The sequence below is a fragment of the Beta vulgaris genome, chromosome 8, assembly GCF_026745355.1.
Source record: "Beta vulgaris subsp. vulgaris cultivar EL10 chromosome 8, EL10.2, whole genome shotgun sequence".
NCBI lineage: Eukaryota > Viridiplantae > Streptophyta > Magnoliopsida > Caryophyllales > Amaranthaceae > Beta > Beta vulgaris.
This window is the reverse complement of record NC_079209.1, coordinates 30,622,667-30,646,326: the sequence shown is the minus strand read 5'-3', so window position 1 is coordinate 30,646,326 and position 23,660 is coordinate 30,622,667. Positions and strand designations below refer to the sequence as shown.

General features: G+C 36.1%; 1 protein-coding gene and 2 long non-coding RNA genes across 4 annotated transcripts in view; 1 reads left to right on the top strand and 2 right to left on the bottom strand.

Moving 5' to 3' along the window:
- The window catches only part of LOC104901189 (30-kDa cleavage and polyadenylation specificity factor 30), a 44,017-nt gene extending 25,200 nt beyond the window's left edge, over positions 1–18,817 (top strand). Inside the window, exon 7 of one of the 2 annotated variants that reach the window (XM_057391284.1) lies at positions 18,695–18,817. In XM_057391284.1, coding sequence (XP_057247267.1) covers positions 18,695–18,802 — 108 coding nt within the window. In that variant the 3' untranslated portion in view covers positions 18,803–18,817. Of the gene's footprint in view, positions 1–4,787; positions 6,118–18,694 lie in introns of those variants that run through there. The other variant, XM_010688740.4, reaches the window with a different exon arrangement.
- Positions 9,946–14,946, bottom strand: LOC130589742 (uncharacterized). Its single transcript, XR_008967384.1, has 3 exons — positions 14,701–14,946; positions 14,540–14,607; positions 9,946–10,173 (listed from the first exon to the last, which is right to left on the bottom strand). It is a non-coding gene; the product is annotated as an uncharacterized LOC130589742 (long non-coding RNA).
- Positions 18,818–20,100: 1,283 nt separating the features above from the next.
- On the bottom strand, positions 20,101–23,321 carry LOC130589784 (uncharacterized). The gene is made up of 2 exons (XR_008967427.1): positions 23,218–23,321; positions 20,101–20,331 (listed from the first exon to the last, which is right to left on the bottom strand). It is a non-coding gene; the product is annotated as an uncharacterized LOC130589784 (long non-coding RNA).
- Between the last annotated feature and the right edge of the window lie 339 nt (positions 23,322–23,660).

Here is a 23,660-nt window from a genome sequence, read left to right as displayed (position 1 = left end):
GTCTCTCTATCCACCTTTTCAATTTCTCTCATACTTTTGTATCTCCTTGATTCTCCTCCAAAGTTAAGTGAGTGAACTAAAAAGAAACATAGGGAGTATAACATATTGTCGGGTCTATTTAATGATTTCTCCTTTGTCTATAATGAATGCAGACCGAAAACTTAGTACCTTTTTCCTCAGTGAATCTGTTTTTGATGGTCAAATTGCTTTGCAATAAATATTTATTGGCTAGTGCTATGTATTTCTTGACCTTCCTAGACCCTCCCAAGAGTCCAACATCATGAGGTATTAAATTAGTTTGTGGTTGCTGGCGTTTTTGTTATTCAATGTCATTATGAGATGGAAGTAAATAAGTCAAAATATGTTATGCTTTACTGTTTGTTTCTGCCTTGAAAAGAATAACCACAAAATCATTTTAAGCGTAAGCTCTCACCTTCGATTAAATTATCCGACTTTAGTGTATTAAATGTAACCCTCTCTTAGTCTTATCTGGTCCAAGTAATCTTAATACATCACGATGAATGACAAATAATGGTAGCTTGGCCTTCCCCTTCTAGAATGGCGATCATGGAAGAAAAGCTTGACCTTTCCCTTCTAGAATGGCCTCTTTGTAATGGATTTGAGAGTAGCCGTTCCGGGAAAACCCATTATAGAGCGACGCGGTGAAATTCACACCAAACATGGCGCGACCGCAATTACTTAACGGGTTCACGACTTTCTAGAACCGTTACACAATTGGAACACCCATAATTTGAAGACGACCATATGTTTTAGTCCAGGAAGAAGAAGCCAACGCAAGATCAATTTGTTTTCAGTTGCATTTAAAAAAAAACGGTTTTTATTCAAATTAATCTTACCTAGGCTGTTCAAAATGAAATTCGAGTAAAACCCCTCATTTATCTTCATTATGTTACTTCAAATTAAACCCTAAATTGTAAAACCCTAATATCGAGCATTCCCTAAGTGCGTGGGAGAGAACTGAAGGCTAGTGGTCATTGTAGAGAACGTCGTTGGTGATTATTATTGTGGTGAGGTCTCTATCCCTTGATCTCTCTTATTAATCTTCGGTCCTTTTATATATCTTTCTTTTTTTGTCCCTTTTTCTGTTTATGAGTAGGCACGTTTTTTTTTTCTTTTGAGGGAAACAGGGACTCTAGCAGTCACATGACTTAGCCCAAACTTTTTTTAAGAAAAACTTCCTATATTTCTAATTGCCTTTTTTCGTTGCTATTGTGATGAAGCTTTTTCCTTTTTACAATATTTTCTTAATAATTATGTATGTATCAAAAGTATATAAGTAGTGTATTTATAACCGTTTTGGACATGATATGGTGTGAGCAGTTTCTGGAAAAAAGCTTGAAAATTGATGCAAGTCCAAGGTCCAAAAGAAAAGACCATGCATTATATGAGGAATTAGAATTACCAGAGTTGATACATATATTTATGACACCCATAGTTCGGTCAATTTTGCTCATTTCGTGGACTTTAATAGGTCCATCAATAAGTTCACATTATGAACTTACGGAAAAAGTGCTCAAACACTTAATTTGGATAAGTTTTAGGCCGAATTCTAAGTGTCGCATTTCGTGGATTGGTTGAAGGATCAAGAAACGAGCCCATTGAAGCTATACGTTGTAGCCCAAGTTTTGTTTGGGTTTTTATTTGCTTTTGTTGTTTAATTTTGAGCATGTAATAAAGCCTTGAGTATACTCTTTTAAGTAACTCAATTAGGATGGCTAATTAGGGTTGTAGGCGTGTGATTAGGATTAGCTTATCTGATGCGGAAACGTGTACGTTTGCTTGTGTTTGGGGCTTTTTTGGTGTGTGGTGTTTATGTAAGGCAAAAATGACTCTTAACCTCACTAAGGGATGGAAATATGGGGGTTTTAAGGTGGGAAATGGATGGAAATGCAAGATTGACGGATAGTTTTTAAGCGTAAGATTAGCTTCACTCACTAATCAACTCTTAAGGGTTCTAAACCGGTTAAAAGGCTTCACTCACCTACTAAATTGGCTTAGGAGGGGTTTGAAAGTATACCAATTGGATTCACTCACCAATTATCCTAGCTCTCTCTTAAACTAGGCTTCACTCACCTAGTCTAAGGGTTTTGGGTTTAAGTTGACTCTTTAAACTCAAGAAGAAATCGGATGAACTGCTTTCAATTTCAATAAGCAAAAGCTCACTTTTAATTCACTCCTAAAACTTGTTTTCATTCATTCCAAGTACATATATTTATAGTACATGACCTTAGGACTATTACATCATCCCCTAGATCACTAAAACAAGCTTTCACACTAGATCTAAACAAGGAAACAATATAAAATTACAAAGATGTCCAAAAACATATGAATCTAGGCATGTTTATGAACTTCAGCTCCTTTTTTCTTATTGGTTGCTCCAACTCATGCTTAGCCAATGAGTTACTTGTTTGGACATCAAGATCACACAAACCAAGGCAAGAAATCATAAAATAACGGAAGATAACTTGCTGTCCACTTCTGTGTAAAAAAAGACGCCACACACCCTCCCTCATGGCGGTTTCTTCATGGACCAATGGGGTGCTTTCTTAGCTAGTGAACTTGCATCTTATTGGTTGGAACTTGTCGTTATAGCCAATTAGATCAAGTTGCATACTAGGCACTTGCTTGTATAGTTATATCTGCAAAAAGCCTTCATTTGACTAATACAAACTAATTAAGGCATCATTAGCATATACTAAGTACTATTAGCTACTAATTGATCATGATTAGGGCTACTAATATGTGATTAACAATTTAGTACTTAAACATGATTAAGGAACACTTAAATGAGATTAGTGCTAATTAATCATGATTAGGCTAATTAATCAAGATTAGTGAGATTAATCTTAATCAATCAAAAACTAAGCGCTCTTAGATATGTATCATCATCATTTGTTGGTTTAAGCAAGCTTGTAACAACTCATTAAATAGGCTTGATGATAGGCATGAATTAGACGACACTGTAAAAAAATCCCAGGCCACCCCTGCCCAAAAAGAGCGAGGGCGTCGAAGTGTAACTCCTAAACCCTTAATTAGTGGACGGTTTTCCTAGCCTGTTTATGAAGTCTTTTGGCTTCCTTTTGCTGCTCCATTCTTTTATATAACGTGAGCAAAGGATGAATAAAATTCAGTTTTGTGATTGCCTTAAAAAAACGAGTGTTTTTCATAATTTGCTTTAAGTTTGTTTGTCTTGAGTGATAAGCTTAGGAGAGAGAGAGAGTGAGTCTTATCTCTCGCCTAATACCCCAAATCATTTAGTTTGTTCTTGTGATTTGGCAACTATCCTTGTTTCGAGTGATTTCAAGTGTTTTTGTTCCTTTGGGTTTAGAATCATCATCCATCCCCTTTGCAAGGTGTGTTTTTATTTACATCAAAATCCACTTAGGTAGTGTTTGGAAACTTGTATTTCATTTCAAATAATGGAATTGAAATCTGGAATTTAAAGTTTGTATTTCAATTCCTAATCACTGTTTTCTAAAGAGGGTTTGATAGAGGATAGAGAAATAGAGGTTTAATGGAGGAGAGGGAAAAAGTCTGGGTTTACTAAAGGAGAGAGAAATAAATATTAGAAAGTGTGGGTTTACTTATGGAGTTGGGATATGTATGAGGAGAGAATTTCAAATGACAAGGTACTAGCTTGAATTTTAAATTCTACTAATATAGGCTTTTGTAAAAATTTGGACAAATTCCATAATTTCAAATCCCATGCTATCCAAACAATAGATTTCATCCAAATCCAGGATTTGAAATGAAATCTTGCTATCCAAACATAGCATTATGTGATTTTTGTAAATCACGCCTCGACATGTAGTTTCCGCAACTGCGCTTTTTTTTTTTTTTTTCAATGATAGCGATAATAAAGAGCAAAATTCTAGTTGTTAGGGACTTAGGTTCTGGTAGAAACATTACTTATATGAGAACGTGAGAACACTAAGGAATAAGTTATGTTAAACCGATAAGTGATCCATTTTGGCTAAAATGTGATCCCTTTTTTTTTCCCTTGCGAGGAAGGATTACATTTCCTGGAAAAAGAATTACCATGTCTATTTAATAAAGGATTATATTTTCCCTAAAGTTAAATGACTAGTCTACTGTTTTCACGTCCTTATGTATATATATATATATATATATATATATATATATATATATATATGAATAAAGCATGTTTCATAGTTGTATTTTGTAGTGTCTAAAATGGTCCACTTGGCTTGGCCTAATAGAGTGAAGAAGGGTTTTCTATACAAGTGAACTAGTTTGCACCTGTACTTTGTGGTTAGCCTACCAAATGGTCGTGGAGCTGATATGGGTGTAGGAAGGAACAGGAGGAGAATGAGCTGATATGGGTGTAGGAAGGAACAGGAGGAGAATGAGCTGCTATTGTAGTGGTGATATATTTTGTAGTTGCGGGTTCATAGTTAGATGAAGTTGTGATCTCATGGTTACTTCAGCCATGGAAGCTGAAGGGTATTATAGTTGAAGGTGGAATGGTGTGAGTTGAGTTGAGTGTACAGCGAAAATCTTCAGAAGGCTCCTGCAAGGGAAAACTAATGTTATAAGCAACATCTTATTTTTGTAGTAAAAAGCTCAAGCCCTTTAGTTGGCACCGAGATTTGAATTTCGTTATTTAGTTTTTCAGCGCTTTTGAATCTTCGTGTTCACTCTCTCTTTTGGTTTTTGCTTGTATTGCTATTTTTTGTTTTTTCTTCTTGGTTGGTTTATGTGATCCTTCTCTCGCCTATTCTGAATTTTTTCGTACAATTTGTCAGGCAACTCTCTCAGCAGCTGAATCCAAACGTGAGGAGGAAAAAGCTAAAGGAGTCGACATAGAAAATGGAGCTGAGAATCCTGACATAGTTCCATTTGACGACAATGAAGAGGAGGAAGAAGAGGAAGAAAGTGAAGAAGAAGATGAGAGTTTTGGCCAGGCACCTGGACTTGCTATTCAAGGCAGAGGAAGGGGAAGAGGAATGATGTGGCCTCCAAACTTTCCAATGGGTCGAGGTGTTCGTCCTATGCAAGGGATGAGAGCCTTTCCCCCTGGCATGATGGGGGTGGATGGGTTCACATATGGACCTGGACCTGATGGCTTTCCAATGCCTGATCCTTTTGGCATGGCTCCTCGTCCTTTCATGCCTTATGGTCCAAGGTTCTCTGGTGATTTCACGAGTCCTGCACCTGGTATGATGTTTCCTGGTAGACCTTCACAACCTGGAGGTGTTCTTCCTGGTGGTGGTTTTGGAATGATGATGGGTCCTGGGCGTGCTCCTTTCATGCCAGGAGGAATGGGTATGGGAGGGAGAGGTGGTCGACCAATGGGTATGCCTCCTATTTTTCCTCCCCAACCTGGACCTCCTCAAGGTGGCAATCGGGGTCCGAAGAGAGATCTGAGAGGACCTGGTAATGATTGGGGTGAAACATTTGGGTCAGGTCCAGAGCAAGGGAAGTTGCAGGATATGGGTGGTGGACGTGGTGGTGACCCTCAATATCAACAAGGTACTGAGAAAATTGTCTCATGTAACAATGTAACGAATGATGAAAGTGAAAGTGAGGATGAGGCTCCTAGGAGGTCAAGACATGGTGAGGGAAAGAAGAAACGCCGAAGCTTGGATGGTGATGTTCATGCTTTAGACCCATGAGTGATGTGCTATGGTGTCGTCGTGATTTTGCATGGTCTAAAACAACACATCGATCTTATGGATATAAACGTAGAACCCCATGATGCCATTTGAAATGCAACCTTACAGTAGTTACCTCAGCTCTACGTTTTCTCTACTGAAGTGACAAGGGAGAGCCAAGAAGTGGACGGATAAAGTAAAAGAACAATCTAGCTCTTAGACCGGTAAAGAACAGAAACTTTTGCTTCCAAATATTTGAACATTAGATGGTTTCAGGAATTTATGTACATTGTATAAAAATATGTACACGAAGAGGTACAAGGGGGAGTTGTGAATAGATAGGACATTAGATTGTTGGTTTCATTTTACTGGTATTGAGTATTGACCTAGTTGATGTGCCTTAGATGCCGTAGTCATAAACATCATTGTATCATTGGTATTCATGCTATTTTTGAAAAATGCTCGAGTACCTTCTGCTTTATCCCCTTTCACATATGGATCCTTTGGTTGGAGGGTGTAATTCAAGTCAATACCATTCAGTTCTTCCTTCTGATTATTGATTTGCGAGTGCTCAAACATACAGAATGGATGGAAACGCTTAAAATCATATCAAGTTGACGAAGGAATGAACTGCATTTTTAAGGCTATTTATATTCCCTTAGTTTGGTGAGATCTGTAGAGCTGCATTTTAATACAAATGAGTTTATTATTTATATTAATCATCATAAATCATAGTGCACTTACCGTTGGTGCGGTGTAGCACAATACGAACCAAAACTTGAAAGTATGGGTTTGCATTTTCCTTAGAATCGGCTATATTGATTTGTGCAGTATGGCTTGGGGTTTGATGGTAATGTTAATTAAACATCCTATACAATTGATGACAATATATACATCCAATAATTACCACAACCATAGATTATAAAAAAAGTAACCTAGATTATGAAAAAAGTACCAAGAAAATAAAATCAAAGCCCCGTGAAATGTCTCCCCTTCGGACTAGTGATGGCAATTGGTCTGTTATAGAGCTGATCATTTTGGTCCGGCCCGACCCGTTTTTGGGCAGAATTTTTCGGCTCCCAGCCGGGATTTTTTTTGCTTTGGGAGGGCTTTCGGCAAAGTCAAAAACGACTTTTTAGTCTATCTTTTGACCCAGTCTGTTTTTGGCCCGAAAAGCCTGCTATTTTTGGCCCAAAATAGCGGGCTTTGAACACAAAAATTTGGCCCGAATTTAGGCCCGGCCCATGATCACCTCTAGTCTGTTATGACGTGTGTCAAGCAAGATCCAGACCCAAATACGATTATATTAAGGTGGATCTAGACCAATCCTAGACCAACTGAGTTGAAAAAATTTAGACCGCTACTAAAATCCGTTGGATCTAGCGGGTCTGAAATGGGTTATTATAATTTTTTCTTATCAATATCCTTTAATATGTATACTTTTTTTCACCAAACTTTTATATGTATATAAAACGATGTTAGTGCTAAACTCGACTATTAATTTTTTTTTTTTTGACGGGAACTCGACTATTAATTATTAGTGAATAATGAAGTAATAAAAGTACAAGAAGAAAATACTATTTAAACATATGTTAATTTAAAAGTTTAGTAGACAAGACTGTTAAAGATACATAATATCACAAATGCCTATATAAGTATCATATACTTCAGTATGTATCAATAATGTGGCAAAAATCACTTGTCAATTCTCCTTCAATTCATTATTAATTTTATTTTTGGATAATGAAGACTTATTATTGTCAACAATAAATATATTTTGCAATTTCAACATAATTATTTTTAGGAAAAAAATTATAAATTGGTCAATGGTTACATCTCAGCTGGATTTAGGTCTGGACAACGTTGGACTAGGACCCAGACCCGACCCAACAAAATTGAGACTCGATGTAGTGTAATCCCCCGTAAATTTGTGGATTTTATAAATATATTTTAATGTATAGTTATTTATATTTAAAATATATTTTAGTATTTAGATGATTCATTTCTTCAAAGGTTGATTATGTGAAAGTCAAAGGAATTATTTTAATGATTTAAAAAAGTTAAAATATTTTATTTAGGCATGCTTTGAAAGATATTTGAAAAGCTTAAAACACTTTTTGGATTTGGAAAAGGATTTCTAAGTGGATATGAGGAACCCAAACACTATTTGAATTAGAATAATGACTCATAATTGGGTATGGGGAACCCAAACACTAATTTCATTAATCATTAAACTCTATTTAAGCCTAATCACCTTTTCCTAAGCCCACAAGGGGAACCTATATAAACCCCAAATTTTCATCACACAATTATTTTCTATCTCCGGCCTCCTTCCTCCCATAATTTCGGCCCTCCTATTTCTTTTTCTCTCTCTTCGATTTTCATCCTGGCTCTCTTTCGGCCTTCACTTCTTTGCTTCGCCGGTCTGCTGCCCCGTCAATCACCACCGACCGCCTGAAGCAGTCGTTGCCAGACGTCGCTGATTCATGTCGGCGTTCCTTTTTCCTTTGCGTTGGTTTGATTACTTATCTTCCTCCTCAAGTTTTATTGAAAGTTTATGTTTTTAAGATTTGTTTTTAGTACGATTATGTTCAAAAGCTCTAGTTCGATGATTTATTTATGAAACTAAGTTTATATAATTTATGTATTGAAGATATAAAAATTCAGATTTGCATATTAGGTTTGAATTGGATTTTTAATTATCAAAGTATGGATTTTTAGTGTTTTAAAGATTGCAAATCATAATAGTATATAATAATTCATGAAATTGATTATTCTTATGATTTTAAATATGTTTGAGCAAGTTTGAAAAGGGATTTCATATATTATATGTTGCTGGAAATTCGAAAAGAGTATTGTTGATGGAGATTATGATTTTAAACACGAGCTTTGAGAGTTTTTAACAATTAGTATAGTAGTACTATACTAGGAGGCTTTAATACTTAAGTTTTAATAATGAGAAATGATACATATGGGATATGGTCATTTCCTATGAGTCCTAGTTCTATTAGGATTCGTATGTAGTGTCCTAGTTCTGTTAAGAGACTATGTATTTTATTTGTTTTATAACTCTCTAGTTTAGGTATTTAAGTGATGAAGGAATCCTACTCTATTTAGGAGTCTAATTCCTTGTCATTGTATCTTGTTAGGAGTCTAAGTCAGTTTGGATATGGTAATTCTTATCATATAGGCATGGATAAGCTTTATCTTAGGTGTGTGTTAAAGTTTTTTTTGTTTATCTTCTTAGTTTGTGTTTATCTTATTAGTTGTGATAGGATTTAAAGCATGCTAGGGTTATGATAGGCGTGTATATATAGTACACAAGCTTCATTAATAAAAAAGGAAGTTTTGAGTTTATAAATTAAAGTAAATTTAAACTTCTCATCATAATTAGTACTAAATTAAAATATAAAAAGATAATCTTTAATCAAAACATGAGGAAGAAAATAATTAAACCAACACAACAAAGAGAACAAAGGAGGAGAGGGCGCCGACGAGGAGTAGGAGCGGCGCAGCCTAGTGGTCGGCGGTGGTGGTGGTGATTGCAGAGTTTGTGGTGTTTCTTGGTGAAGAAGAAAATGTTTCTTGAAAAAGAAGAAAGGAAGAAGGATGAAAAATAACATGGAAGAGGAGAGGGGACCGCCGGTTATGTGGGAGGAGGAGAGAAGAAGTTTTTGTGTGGGTAAAATTTGGGTTCAAGATATTGATATGTATGTTTTCCTTTTGGGCATAGAAAAAGGCAATTGGATTTCAATAGAATGATGAATAGGATTGATGATTAAAAACTCCTAACATCACTGGAAGTCCTTTTCCTAGTCTACTTCGAATTTTGGTTCCTCAAGCCCATTTAAACTTCTTTTTCAAATCCAAATAGTATTTCAAATATATTTTAAAACATGCCTTAACAAAATACTTTAACATCCTTAAATCTTTAAAATAATTCTTTTGAGTTTCAAAATAGTCAACCTTTTTAAATAAATAAATTATTTTAAACTAAATCTTATATATATATACATATACATATATATATATATATACATATACATATACATATATATATATACATATACATATATATATATATACATATACATATATATATATATATATATATATAAATACATATACATATATATATATACATATACATATATATATATATATATACATATATATATATATATATGTAACAGTCCGCTTTCCCGAGCTGCTAGGTAAATACACTTAAGATCCACTAATCACAATCAATGCTTAATAAGCCTCGGATTAAACATTTACTCGCAGCGGAAACATAACCTATAAAACGATCTGAACCTGTGGGTTATTGGCCCACAAAACAAAATCCTTTATATAAGACTTCAATTACACCGATATCTCGACTAATATTCCCAAATATTGTATACAACGAAATATAAATATCTAATCTCAAATACACTATCTAGATACAAACTCAATCCATAAGCTACGACGACATCTTTATCTTGCTTCACTTCAGAATCCTGAGCTCACAACACCAAACCTGCAACAATATTTCACTCTGCCACCCCCAAGTGACAGGCCACAGAAATGACAACACTATCAGCAAAGCTGAGTACACACTGTGTAATGAAAAATACAAGTTTAGGTGTATTTTGAAAACTAACACATAGTTATAATAACAGATAATCACATTCGACTCAGTTATTATAGTTTCACAAAATCAAATCGTTTGGCATGAACGCGAGTGGAGAGGGGTACCACGCAGTACAGTACCAGTGTCTCCAAACTATTGAGGAGGTCGTCACCCAGCCTTTTATTGTTATGCTTGCAAGACTTACCCGGACATGTCCTATAACGCCAGGATTCGCCCTTCCTGGAAGGCAACAGTAGGGACTCTACCCCCTAACTCGGGGTGCCTATTCATGCCTCACTTTCATATTTATAAAATAAGATATTTAATGATTCATACTTGAATCCTCAATACTCATAACATAACACCATATTCGATCCTTATCTGGTCTTAACTCATATTTGAATCATTTCCTCATTATCATACCAAATCATATTTTGAGAAATATAGTATTTTCGAACGATTTCGATAATTGAACAAAATGATACTTTTATAACAATCCAATAGCAATTCACAACTAACTCATAGAGATGTATCTATAATCATGGCCATTACCACAAACGATATATGATATCCAAAATTCAATATAACGCCCACGGGAGCATTTAAATATATATTTTTGAACCTAAAGGTTACCTCAACTCTATAACAATTATACGAAACCTCCAATCATCATAACTTGATTTCCCATATCATCTTCAATTCTATACGTCTACATAGCCATCCTCCAACAACCACCTCACAGTAACATCAATAATCAATAACCAAACTTAACTATTCTAATTATCTTCTTCTAACGCAACCATTATGCTAATCAAACTGAATCCCGTAAATAGAAATTAACGAAGTCATTCCATAACTCATAACTCGACTTCATGCATATCAACTCCAACTACAATAATTATAACAGTCTCCCAATTCTAAGATTATGACTTCCCTCGCATCATCAACAACGACTATCCAATAAGAACGATACAACAACAACATAATAACAACACACATACAACAATAATACCACCTCCACCACCAACAATAACTCCAACACCAATAACACAACATTAAGCACAATAACAGAACAACACAACCACAATACAACAGCACAACCAACAACAGAAACCACCACCTACTATGTTCATAACAAACCTAAGTAAATCATATTCCCAAATTTATCACTCCAACTTCTTGAATCATAATAACAAGATGAACCATATTGTTCTACTGAATACTTTGGATATATATACTTAAACTATAAACCACATGATACTAGCTCTGGACACATCATCGTAACCTTTTTAATCATATCCAAACTAATTCATCTTCTAAACTAGTAAACTATTTTAACTATAACCCACCACAACATCACCACAACAAAGTGATGTTGTGGTGATGCTAATTCTAAAATCTTTTTCACTGCCATCAAAGTGAGAAATGCCAAAAGTAAAATCACTGTGCTTCATAGCTCACAGAGGGAGGTTCTCACTGATTCCACTAGAATTGAAGAAGAAATCAAGGCCTTCTACATGAAGCTGCTGGGATCCAGATCAGAAGCTATTGAGGCTATTGACATTGATATGGTTAGAAGGGGCCCTAGATTGTCTCAGCTGGCTTGTAATACTCTAATACAACCAGTTTCATATCAGGAGATTAATGATGCCTTACTTTCAATTGATGATTCTAAAGCCCCAGGCCTAGATGGGTTTAATGCTGTGTTCTTCAAGAAGACTTGGGATATCATTAAACCTGAAGTGTATGCAGGAGTCCTAGAATTCTTTGATTGTAAAAAGCTGCATACTCCAGTAAACATTACAACTGTTACTTTGATTCCAAAGGTTGAAAACCCCACCCATGTCAAAGAATATAGACCTATTGCTTGTTGTACCATGGTCTACAAAATTATTTCAAAAATCCTAACAAAGAGACTGCAGCAGGTGATTTCTGAAGTGGTGAGTAGCTCTCAGTCAGGGTTTATTCCTGGAAGACAGATTGGTGAGAATATTCTCCTAGCAACTGAATTAATCAGGGGGTATAACAGAAGGTCTATGTCTCCTAGATGTGTCATTAAAGTTGACATTAGGAAGGCTTATGACTCTGTGGAGTGGGTTTTTCTTGAAAGTATGTTAAAGGAATTGGGTTTTCCTAATCAGTTCATTCAATGGATTATGCAATGTGTGCAAACTGTTTCATATTCTATTTTTTTGAATGGTTATCCAACTAACCTGCTAAGAAAGGCCTAAGGCAAGGGGATCCCTTATCCCCTTTCCTTTTTGCAATCAGTATGGAGTATATGAGTAGGTGTTTGGGTAATATGGGTTCAAACTTTAAGTATCATCCAAAATGCAAGAGAATTCAGTTGACTCATCTTATGTTTGCAGATGACTTACTCATGTTTGCAAGGGCAGATCAGGGTTCAGTGGTGGAGTTGTTTAAAGCTTTTCATAAATTTTCAAGAGCCTCAGGTCTTGAAGCTAACAATGATAAGAGTTGTATTTATGTTACTGGAATCAGTCATGATTCAGCTACTCATCTTGCAACTTTAATGAACATGCCTATTGGGGAGCTCCCCTTCAGATATCTTGGGGTCCCTTTGGCAGCAAAGAAGTTAAGGTTCACTCAATGCAAACCTTTGATTGATAGAATTACTGGCAAAGCTCAGGGTTGGATGGCTTACTTCCTTACCTATGCAGGCAGATTACAACTTATAAAAGCTATACTAGGGAGTATGCAGAACTTTTGGGCTCAAATTTTTCCTCTCCCTAAGAAGCTTACTAGGGATGTTGAGTCCATTTGCAGAAGATTCTTATGGACTGGATCTCCTGATCAGTCAAAAAAGGCTCCTGTTGCCCGGGACTCCCTTCAAATGCCCAAAGCTGCTGGTGGGTGGAATATTATAGACATGAAAGTCTTGAATAAGGCAGCTCTTCTTAAGCTTCTTTGGGCTTTGGCGTTTAAACAAGACAAGTTGTGGGTTAGATGGGTTAATGCATACTATATTAAGAGAAGTACACCGATGGAGGTGAACTTAAGCAACAATTTCTCTTGGATGTTAAAAAAGATTGTTGCATCCAGAAGATTGTTAGAAGATGTTGGAGGCTGGGATGCCATAAGTACTCAGCAAACTTTTAGCATAAAAAAGACATACAAGCTGCTCAGAGGCAATTTTGTGAAGGTTGATTGGAGAAGACTTTGCTGTAACAACAATTCAACTCCAAAAAGCAAATTTATTCTTTGGTTAGCAATGCTGGACAGATTAGCTACTGCAAGTAGAGTAAGTCTTTGGAATACTAGCATTGGCCCTTTATGCAAAATCTATGATCAACATCTGGAAGATAGGCAACATCTTTTTTTCTCCTGTGATTACAGTAAAGAAGTCTGGAGACAGGTTCTGCAGTATATCTAGAAACAGCCTTTAGCTAATGCAAGTCTGGAACTGGATTGTGTGATTAAAAAAGCTAGAAGTAAGAAGAGCCTAGATAAAGTATACATTATGCTTTATACTGAAAGTGTCTATGCTATTTGGCTTCAAAGGAACAACAAAGTCTTTAAGAATACTTTGTTAGCTAGTAATATTCTTGTTAAAGAGATTATCTTTAGAGTTTCTTGTAGATGTTGTGAGCTTGAAAGACAATTATTAATTTCTTAAGCTTAGCATTTGTTGTACAGTGTTGAAGGCTTGTTTCTTCACTCTGATTTGTACTCCTTTTTTTTGGTAGTCAATAAAAATTTTGAATTGCCAAAAAAAAAAAACATCACCACAACAACAGAACAACAACGTAATAAATCCACCACAACCATCACAACTACTCCACAATAGCCACCACAACTACAACAACAACCATAACAACGGCGCAACAACAACAATAGGCAATAACTTTACAGCAACTCCACCACAACCACAATGACAGAACAACAATAACCCAACAACACTACTACAACAGAGCAACAACAACAATAGCAACTCCACAACAACTTCACCACAACCACCACAACAACTCCACAACAATAATAACATAACAACTCCACCTCAATCATCACAATCACTCCACAAGTCCATGTACTAAACATATTCCATTAAGAAGCATAATCGTATTACTTAGTGTATAAGTGTTGTTTAGGTCAAATGAAACATCTCTAATGAACCTTAGCATGTTATCTCCATGTTACACACTCAATATACACATAATAAAATACACATCATAAGTAAATTCATTTCATAGACATGCTTTACACTAGAAAGAAACAATCACCTAACTATAGGTATGGAAATCTCTAGGGTAAAACCAAACTAAGTGTGTACCTTTACTAAGGATGCTTAAAGCCACGAAACTCCTTAATCCAATTGGTTAACTACTCCTACAGCTTCCCCTGAATGTATAAAATGCTAAAGATTAGTTTCAACAAGCTTCTAGATATGAAAAACTAAGCTTAAATACAAGAGGTGTAAACTATTTAACTTACAACAACTTATGTGATCTTTCAGCAAGGTTTTCTATATGAGTTTAAGGTCTAAAGATTGGAACTAAAGCTTGAACTACTTTGTAGGGATGTCTAGAAGAGTTCTATGTAAAGAAAAGTGGGTGTCCAAGAGGAAGAAATAAGAGAAAAGAGACGAAAATCCAGAACAGGCTTTTATAGTCTGTTATGGCGGTACCCCCAGGGGAGGGAAACCTATTCTGGGCAAGGTCGGTTTCTTGGAGTTTTTGGGTGATTCTTGCTTGAGGTGTTATCCTAAGGTGTTGGCTTTCATGCATAAAAAGGTCTTTGAGAGATCGACATTTAAGAAGCTACTAAGCAACTTTCTTTGAGCATAGGTCTGAGCTGTAATTTCAGCTGGCCAGGTTTTACTATGTAAGCAATTTACCCTATTGATCCACGTAATTATTTGGGATAAATGACTATTTTAACCTTAAGACATCCCAAGCATGTCATATATCAAGTTTGGTTAGGTTCTGAGCTCGGATTAAACCCCGAAAGGCTATTTAACTAGAAGTTCATCGCTACCCGATAAAACAATATCCAAACGATTTTCATAATCTTAATGTTTAAGGCTCTCAAGGACTTTCTAACTTATCTATTGGTTTCCAAAGCCTTCTTAGCTAATAAGAATGATGGTTCTTATCCTCTTTGACCTTTCTTAACCACTAAGAATGATAGTACTTATCCACAAGCTTTCTTAACCCTTAAGAATGATGATGCTTATCCACAAGCTTTCTTAACCATTAAGAATGATGATGCTTATCCACAAGCTTTCTTAATCATTAAGAATGATGATGCTTATCCACAAGCTTTCTTAACCATTAAGAATGATGATGCTTATCCACAAGCTTTCTTAACCATTAAGAATGATGATGCTTATCCACAAGCTTTCTTAACCATTAAGAATGATGGTCTCATCCACTTTTAGCTTTTAAATAAAGGTTCTTAAAAACAGGGCTATTACATACTACCACCCTTAAAATAAGTTTCGTCCTCGAAACTTCAAAACAAAAACTCAATATCAAAATCGAGGAGCAAAGAAAATGAAAGGAGCAAACTTTTCAAAATAAGATTCCAAATATCTCATTCGTAGAGATCCCGTTTGAAATTCTTTTACTTAAGCAAATCATACCATTTTCTCAAAATATACACCACCATAGGGAACACAGGACACTACACCTTTACATAAAAGAATTCATATAGCACAGGCAAAAGCGCAAACAATTATATACTCAAACTTCAACATTCCTAACTCCTGATCATCAATTCTCAACCACTAATAATCCCAAATCAAGTTCAAACTATCCCAAAGATCTTTTACCCTCGCTATGTAGCCAACTAGGCATACGGTCGCGAGGTTGCTCTGATACCATTTGTAACAGCCCGCTCTCCCGAGCTGCTAGGTAAATACACTTAAGATCTACTAATCACAATCAATGCTTAATAAGCCTCCGATTAAACATTTACTCGCAGCGAAAACATAACATATAAAACGATCCTAAAACCTGTGGGTTATTGGCCCACAAAACAAAATCCTTTATATAAGATTTCAATTACACCGATATCTCGACTAATATTCCCAAATATTGTATACAACAAAATATAAATATCTAATCTCAAATACACTATCTAGATAGAAACTCAATCCATAAGCTACGACGACATCTTTATCTTGCTTTACTTCAGAATCCTAAGCTCACAACACCAAACCTGCAACAATATTTCATAGACATGCTTTATCTTTATCATTATTTTATGTTTTCGGATTTTAAGTTTAAGTTGAGAGGTATTTGGCCAAATAGGAAGCGAAAGTCGATTTCCCTACTTTATCCCTTGGCGGTTCATTGTTGAGATTATTAAAATCTCATTTTCTTATATCTCCCTCTCTCGAGCCTTCTGTTCACTCTCAAGTCAAAAAACTCCAAATATCCCAAAACCCCTCCAAACTATTTCTCTCTCACCCGTGAAAGAAACCCTATCCCCAACAAAAACCCGACCTCTATCTCTCCTGTATTCGCTGCCTTGTCGTCGGAATTCGGGTGCTTGCCAGCGTTCTTGTTGCTCGCCGGAGTTTTCCCCTTGTCGGCGCCGTCTGTTCTCGTTTCCTCTCTCCTCTATTCCGTGCCGGCCCTGTTCGTCGGACCTGCTGCTATTCGTCGACGCACTGCTGGCGTCGGTGCTTCGCCGCTGGCTCGATGTGTCGCCGCACCACCCTCATGCCTCGCCGGACCTGTGACTACACATCTTTTCCCTTCTCTCTCATTAATTCCTTTGTTCTTCGCTGCTATTATGAGCAGAGGTATATTCATCCTCTTTTCTTTCTCTTGAAATTCTGATTTCAAGTTTTATAAATTAATCCCACGTTAGTTTTGTTTGTTGTTGTTGCTGAAGCTCCGAAACCTCCCCCTCAACCCTCTGTCTTGACTATCTTCTTCGCTGCTCACGCAGAGCAGAGGTATACACCTCTTGTTCCTTTTCCTTTAAATTTCAGATTATGGAATTATTTATCCAAGCCCTAAGTTTTATTTGTTGTTGTTGCTACTGTTTGTTGTCGTTGTTGTATTGTTGTTGTTATTGGGATTGTGGTTGTGGTGGATCTATTATATGTTGTTGTTCTGTTGTTGTGGTAATATTGTAGTGCGTTATAGTTAAAATAGTTTATTAGTTTGGAAGATGAATTAGTTTGGATATGATTAAAAAGGTTCCAATGATGTGTCCAGAGCTAGTATCACGTGGTTTATAGTTCAAGTATATATATCAAAAGTATTCCATAGAACAATATGGTTCATCTTGTTATTATGATTCAAGAAGTTGGAGTGATAAATTTGGGAATATGATTTACTTAGGTTTATTATGAACATAGTAGGTGGTGGTTTCTGTTGTTGGTTGTGCTGATGTATTGTGCTTAATGTTGTATTATTGGTGTTGGTGTTATTGTTGGTGGTGGAGGTGGTATTGTTGTTGTTTGTGCTGTTGTTATTATGTTGTTGTTGTATAGTTCTTATTGGATAGTCATTGTTGATGATGCGAGAGAAGTCATAATCTTAGAACTAGGAGACTGTTATAATTATTGTAGTTGGAGTTGATATGTATGAAGTCGAGTTATGAGTTATGGGAATGACTTCGTTAATTTCTATCTGCGGGATTCAGTTTGATTAGCATAATGGTTGCGTTAGAAGAAGATAATTAGAATAGTTAAGTTTGGTTATTGATTATTGATGTTACTGTGAGGTCGTTGTTGGAGGATGGCTATGTAGACGTATAGAATTGAAGATGATATGGGAAATCAAGTTATGATGATTGGAGGTTTCGTATAATTGTTAGAGAGTTGAGGTAACCTTTAGGTTCAGCAAAATATATTTAAATGCTCCCGTGGGAGTTATATTGAATTTTAGATATCACATACCGTTTGTAGTAATGGTCATGATTATAGATGCATCTATATGAGTTAGTTGTGAATTGCTATTGGATTGTTATAGAAGTATCCTTTTGTTCAATTATTGGAATTGTTAGAAAATACTATGTTTCTTAAAATATGATTTGGTATGATAATGAGGAAATGATTCAGATATGAGTTAAGACCAGATAAGGTCAAATATGCTGTTATGTTACGAGTATTGAGGATTCAAGTATGAATCATTAAATATCTTATTTTATAAATACGAAAGTGAGGCATGAACATGCACCCCGAGTTAGGGCGGGTAGAGTCCCAACTGTTGCCTTCCAGGAAGGGCAAATTCCTGGCGTTATAGGACATATCCAGGTAAGTCTTGCAAGCATAATAATAAAAGGCTGGGTGACGACCCTCAATAGTTTGGAGACAGCTGGTACTGCGTGGTACCCCTCTCTACTCGCGTTCATGCCAAACGATTTGATTTTGTGAAACTATAATAACTGAGTCGAATGTGATTATCTGTTATTATAACTATGTGTTAGTTTTCAAAATACACCTAACCTTGTATTTTCTATTACACAGTGTGTACTCAGCTTTGTTGATAGTGTTGTCATTTCCGTGGTGTGTCACTTGGTGGGTGGCAGAGTGAAATATTGTTGCAGGTCTGATGTTGTCAGCTCAGGATTCTGAAATGAAGCAAGATAAAGAAGTCGTCGTAGCTTATGGATTGAGTTTGTATCTAGATAGTGTATTTGAGATTAGATATTTATATTTCGTTGTATACAATATTTGGGAATATTAGTCGAGATATCGGTGTAATTGAAGTCTTATATAAAGGTTTTTTTTTGTGGGCCAATAACCCACAGGTTTCAGGATCGTTTTATAGGTTATGTTTCCGCTGCGAGTAAATGTTTAATCCGAGGCTGATTAAGCATTGATTGTGATTAGTGGATCTTAAGTGTATTTACATAGCAGCTCGAGAAAGCGGGCTGTTACAAATGGTATCAGAGCAACCTTGCGACCGTATGCCTAGTTGGCTGCATAGCGAGGGTAAAAGATCATTGGGATAGTTTGAACTCGATTTGGGATTATTAGTGGTTGAGAATTGATGATCAGGAGTTAGGAATGTTGAAGTTTGAGTATATATTTGTTTGCGCTTTTGCGTGTGCTATATGAATTCTTTTATGTAAAGGTGTAGTGTCCTGTGTTCCCTATGGTGGTGTATATTTTGAGAAAATTGTATGATTTGCTTAAGTAAAAGAATTTCAAACGAGATCTCTACGAATGAGATATTTGGAATCTTATTTTGAAAAGTTTGCTCCTTTCATTTTCTTTTTTCCTCGATTTTGATATTGAGTTTATGTTTTGAAGTTTCGAGGACAAAACATATTTTAAGGGTGGTAGTATGAAATAGCCCTGTTTTTAAGAACCTTTATTTAAAAGCTACAAGTGGATAAGACCATCATTCTTAATGGTTAAGAAAGCTTGTGGATAAGCATCATCATTCTTAATGGTTAAGAAAGCTTGTGGATAAGCATCATCATTCTTAATGGTTAAGAAAGCTTGTGGATAAGCATCATTATTCTTAAGGGTTAAGAAAGCTTGTGGATAAGTACTATCATTCTTAGTGGTTAAGAAAGGTCAAAGAGGATAAGAACCATCATTCTTATTAGCTAAGAACGATTTGGAAACCAATAGATAAGTTAGAACGTCCTTGAGAGCCTTAAACTTTAAGATTATGAAAATCGTTTGGAGATTGTTTTATCGGGTAGCGATGAACTTCTAGTTAAATAGCCTTTCGGGGTTGAATCCGAGCTCAGAACCTAACCAAACTTGATATATGACATGCTTGGGATGTTACAAATGACAGCCTGTTTTTCCGAGCTGCTAGGTAAACACACTTAAGATTCACTAATTAAAATCAACGCTTAATAAGCCTCGAAATAAACATTTGCTCACAGCGGAAACATAACCTTACAAATCGATCCTGAAACCTGTGGGTTATGGGCCCACAAAAAAAATCCTTTATATAAGACTTCAATTACACCGATATCTCGACTAATATTCTCAAATATTGTATACAACGAAATATATCAGAAACTATTCCTTAATTGACTATCTAAAATACAAACTCAATCCATAAGCTACGACGACATCTTTATCTTGCTTCACTTCAAAGTCCTGAGCTCACAACACCAAACCTGCAACAATGTTTGACTCTGCCACCCACCAAGTGACAGGCCACATAAATGACAACACTATCAGCAAAGCTGAGTACACACTGTATAATAGAAAATACAAGTTTAGGTGTATTTTGAAAACTAACACATTGTTATAATAACTGATAATCACATTCAACTCAGTTATTATAGTTTCAGAAAATCAAATAGTTTGGCATGAACACGAGTGGAGAGGGGTACCACGTATTGTTATGCTTGCAAAACTTACATGGACATGTCTTATAACGCCAGGAATTCGCCCTTCCTGGAAGGCAACAACTAGGGACTCTACCCGCCCTAACTCGGGGTGCCTATTCATGCCTCACTTTCATATTTATAAAATAAGATTTTTAATGATTCATACTTGAATCCTCAATACTCATAACATAAAACCATATTTGACTTTATCTAGTCTTAACTCATATCTGAATCACTTCCTCATTATCATACCAAATCATATTTTGAGAAATATAGTATTTTCGAACGATTTCGATAATTGAACAAAATGATACTTTTATAACAATCCGATAGCAATTCACAACTAACTCATAGAGATGTATCTATAATAATGGCCATTATTACCACAAACGATATATGATATCCAAAATTCAATATAACGCCCAGAGGAGCTTATAAATATATTTTGCTGAACCTAAAGGTTCTCAACTCTATAACAATTATACGAAACCTCCAATCATCATAACTTGATTTCCCATATCATCTTAAATTATATACGTCTACATAGCCATTATCCAACAACCATCTCACGATAACATCAATAATCAATAACCAAACTTAAACTAATTCTCAATTCACAAATTATCAACCTTTAACATTCTAATTTTCTTAATCCTTAATTAATAACTATAACTTTGATGATATTAGCTATATTGACTTGCATCCCAATTCATAATCACAATTCCAAATTATATAACTAAACAAACTAAACATAACTCACAACCGTACCTAAATCAAGCACCTAATTGTGCTACCAACAATTATATTGAGAATATAAAGCTAGCTCGACTCGTAAATAAACTTCAATAAACTGATTTCTATCTTGCACTCAAATCCTTAACCAATCGAATAACAATTCCAACATTATAATCTCCTTCATAATTCCGAATGATACTCCATTCCGAAATCATCCTCCAATAGTCACCTCATCACAATAACAATAATCAACAACCAGTCTTAACTATTCTAATTAACTTCTTCTAACGCAACCACCATGCTAATCAACTAAATCCCGCAAATAGAAATTAACGAAGTCAATCCCATAATTCATAATTCATAACTGGACTTTATACATATTAACTCCAACTACAATAATCATAACAGACTTCCAATTCTAAGATTATGATTTCCATCACATCATCAACAACGACTATCCGATAATACATATTAACCATAAAAGAGATGAATAAATTATTCAATAAATAACTTGTAATCACATTACTTAATCTAAATCAATAAGCTTTTCTAAAATCATCAACAACTTAGTTTTCTAAACTCAACTAATAAACTATTATAACAACACTAGAATAACATAACAACATAACAGCAGCAACCACAAAACCAGCCACCACCACCACTACAACGACACAACAACACCAACACCTCAACAAATAACTACAACAGTACCACAACAACAGAACAACAACACTAGAACAAGACAACAACAATAACAGCAATGCAACAACAACAACAACAATAACAACTTCACAACTATAGCCGGCAAAGTTGACCCGTACCCGTTGACCCGATCCGAAATACCCGACCTGCAACCCGCTTTTCACCCGAAACTAACGACCCGAATATGACCCGAAACCCGAATTAATCCGACCCGACCCAAACCTGACCCGAATTAAAATAGACCCGAATAAGACCCGAACCCGAATGTACCCAAACCCGAATCTACCCGACTCGAAAATGACCCGATAATGATGACCACAACCCGAACCCGACCCGAAAAGTTGTCATATTAATTACTTTTTAAACAAATTTAAGGAAAATATTGTATTGAAATATTATATATAATTTAGCCACTGTCCATGAATTATTTAATCTACTCTCATTAGTTTTATATGTGTTTTATTTATTTGGGAGATTGAAAACCCGATCTAACCCGACCCGTTTTAACCCGACCCGCTCTAACCCGACCCGATATGACCGGAAATCTCATGGACCCGATATTAACCCGTACCTGAACAAACCCGACCCGAACAAAAAGTTGACCCGATTATGACCCGACCCGTTTTAACCCACCCGTACCCGACCCGTTTGACCCGTTTGCCACCTCTATTCACAACTCCACCACAACAACACGAAATCTCGACCATCCCCACAACATTAGCAATCGCTATCTAATTACATCTCAATAACCACAAACTAATAAATAAATTGCTCACTAAATGAGAAGTTAATCTAACTATCCTCTTCTAATATAATCTTATCATCAATCATTCAACTAATAACATAACTCTGATTTGGCGGATAATATCAACCAAACCTATCTAGCAATCTTAATCCCAAAATCATAAAACATTCCTCCATTTGAGGATAACAACATAACACCCTGCAACAATTCAATCATCCTTTAACAGAGAAACCACCAAAGAACAAATACTCCATAATTAAACTCATCATCTAATTTATAATTTGAGTTTACTAATCAAAGATTCTAAATTAAAACAAAGATAGACAAGAGGTGTGTACCTCTACTCAAGTAGAGCAGCGAAGAAGAGAGTCACAGAGGGTTAAGGGGGAGGTTTCAAAGCTCCAGCAACAACGCAGCAGCAACAACAACAGACAATAGTAACTTGGGTTTAATTTACAAAACATGAAATCAGAATTTCAAGAGGAAAAGAAAGAGGTAGTTATTACCTCTGCTCAACATGAGCAGCGAAGAACAAAGGGATAAAGGGGGGGTTTCGAAGCTTCGGTACCCAGCGGTGGAGCATCGACGAACTCCACGCACAAAGCAGCAGCAAAAACAACGTCATGACAACAACGACGCGAACAAAGTAAAAGGAGGACTCCGGCGAGCTGAAAACGGCCGACAGCACCGCCGGCCTGTAGCCACCGGCACCGACGCGCGAGAAGAGAGAGAGAAACAGGGCTGCGACAAACAGCAGCGACGAACAACAGATGTGGTGTGCTGGCTTGCGAGCAGCACCACACACACAGCAAAAACACCGGCGAGGCAACCGATTTCCGACGAGACCGAGAGCAAGGGATGAGAGAGTGAATTGAGGGTTTGGGGTTTCGATTCGTCGAGCCAAAAGAACAGGGGAAGGGTTTCGTTTTGGGGTTTCTGAATTTTACGA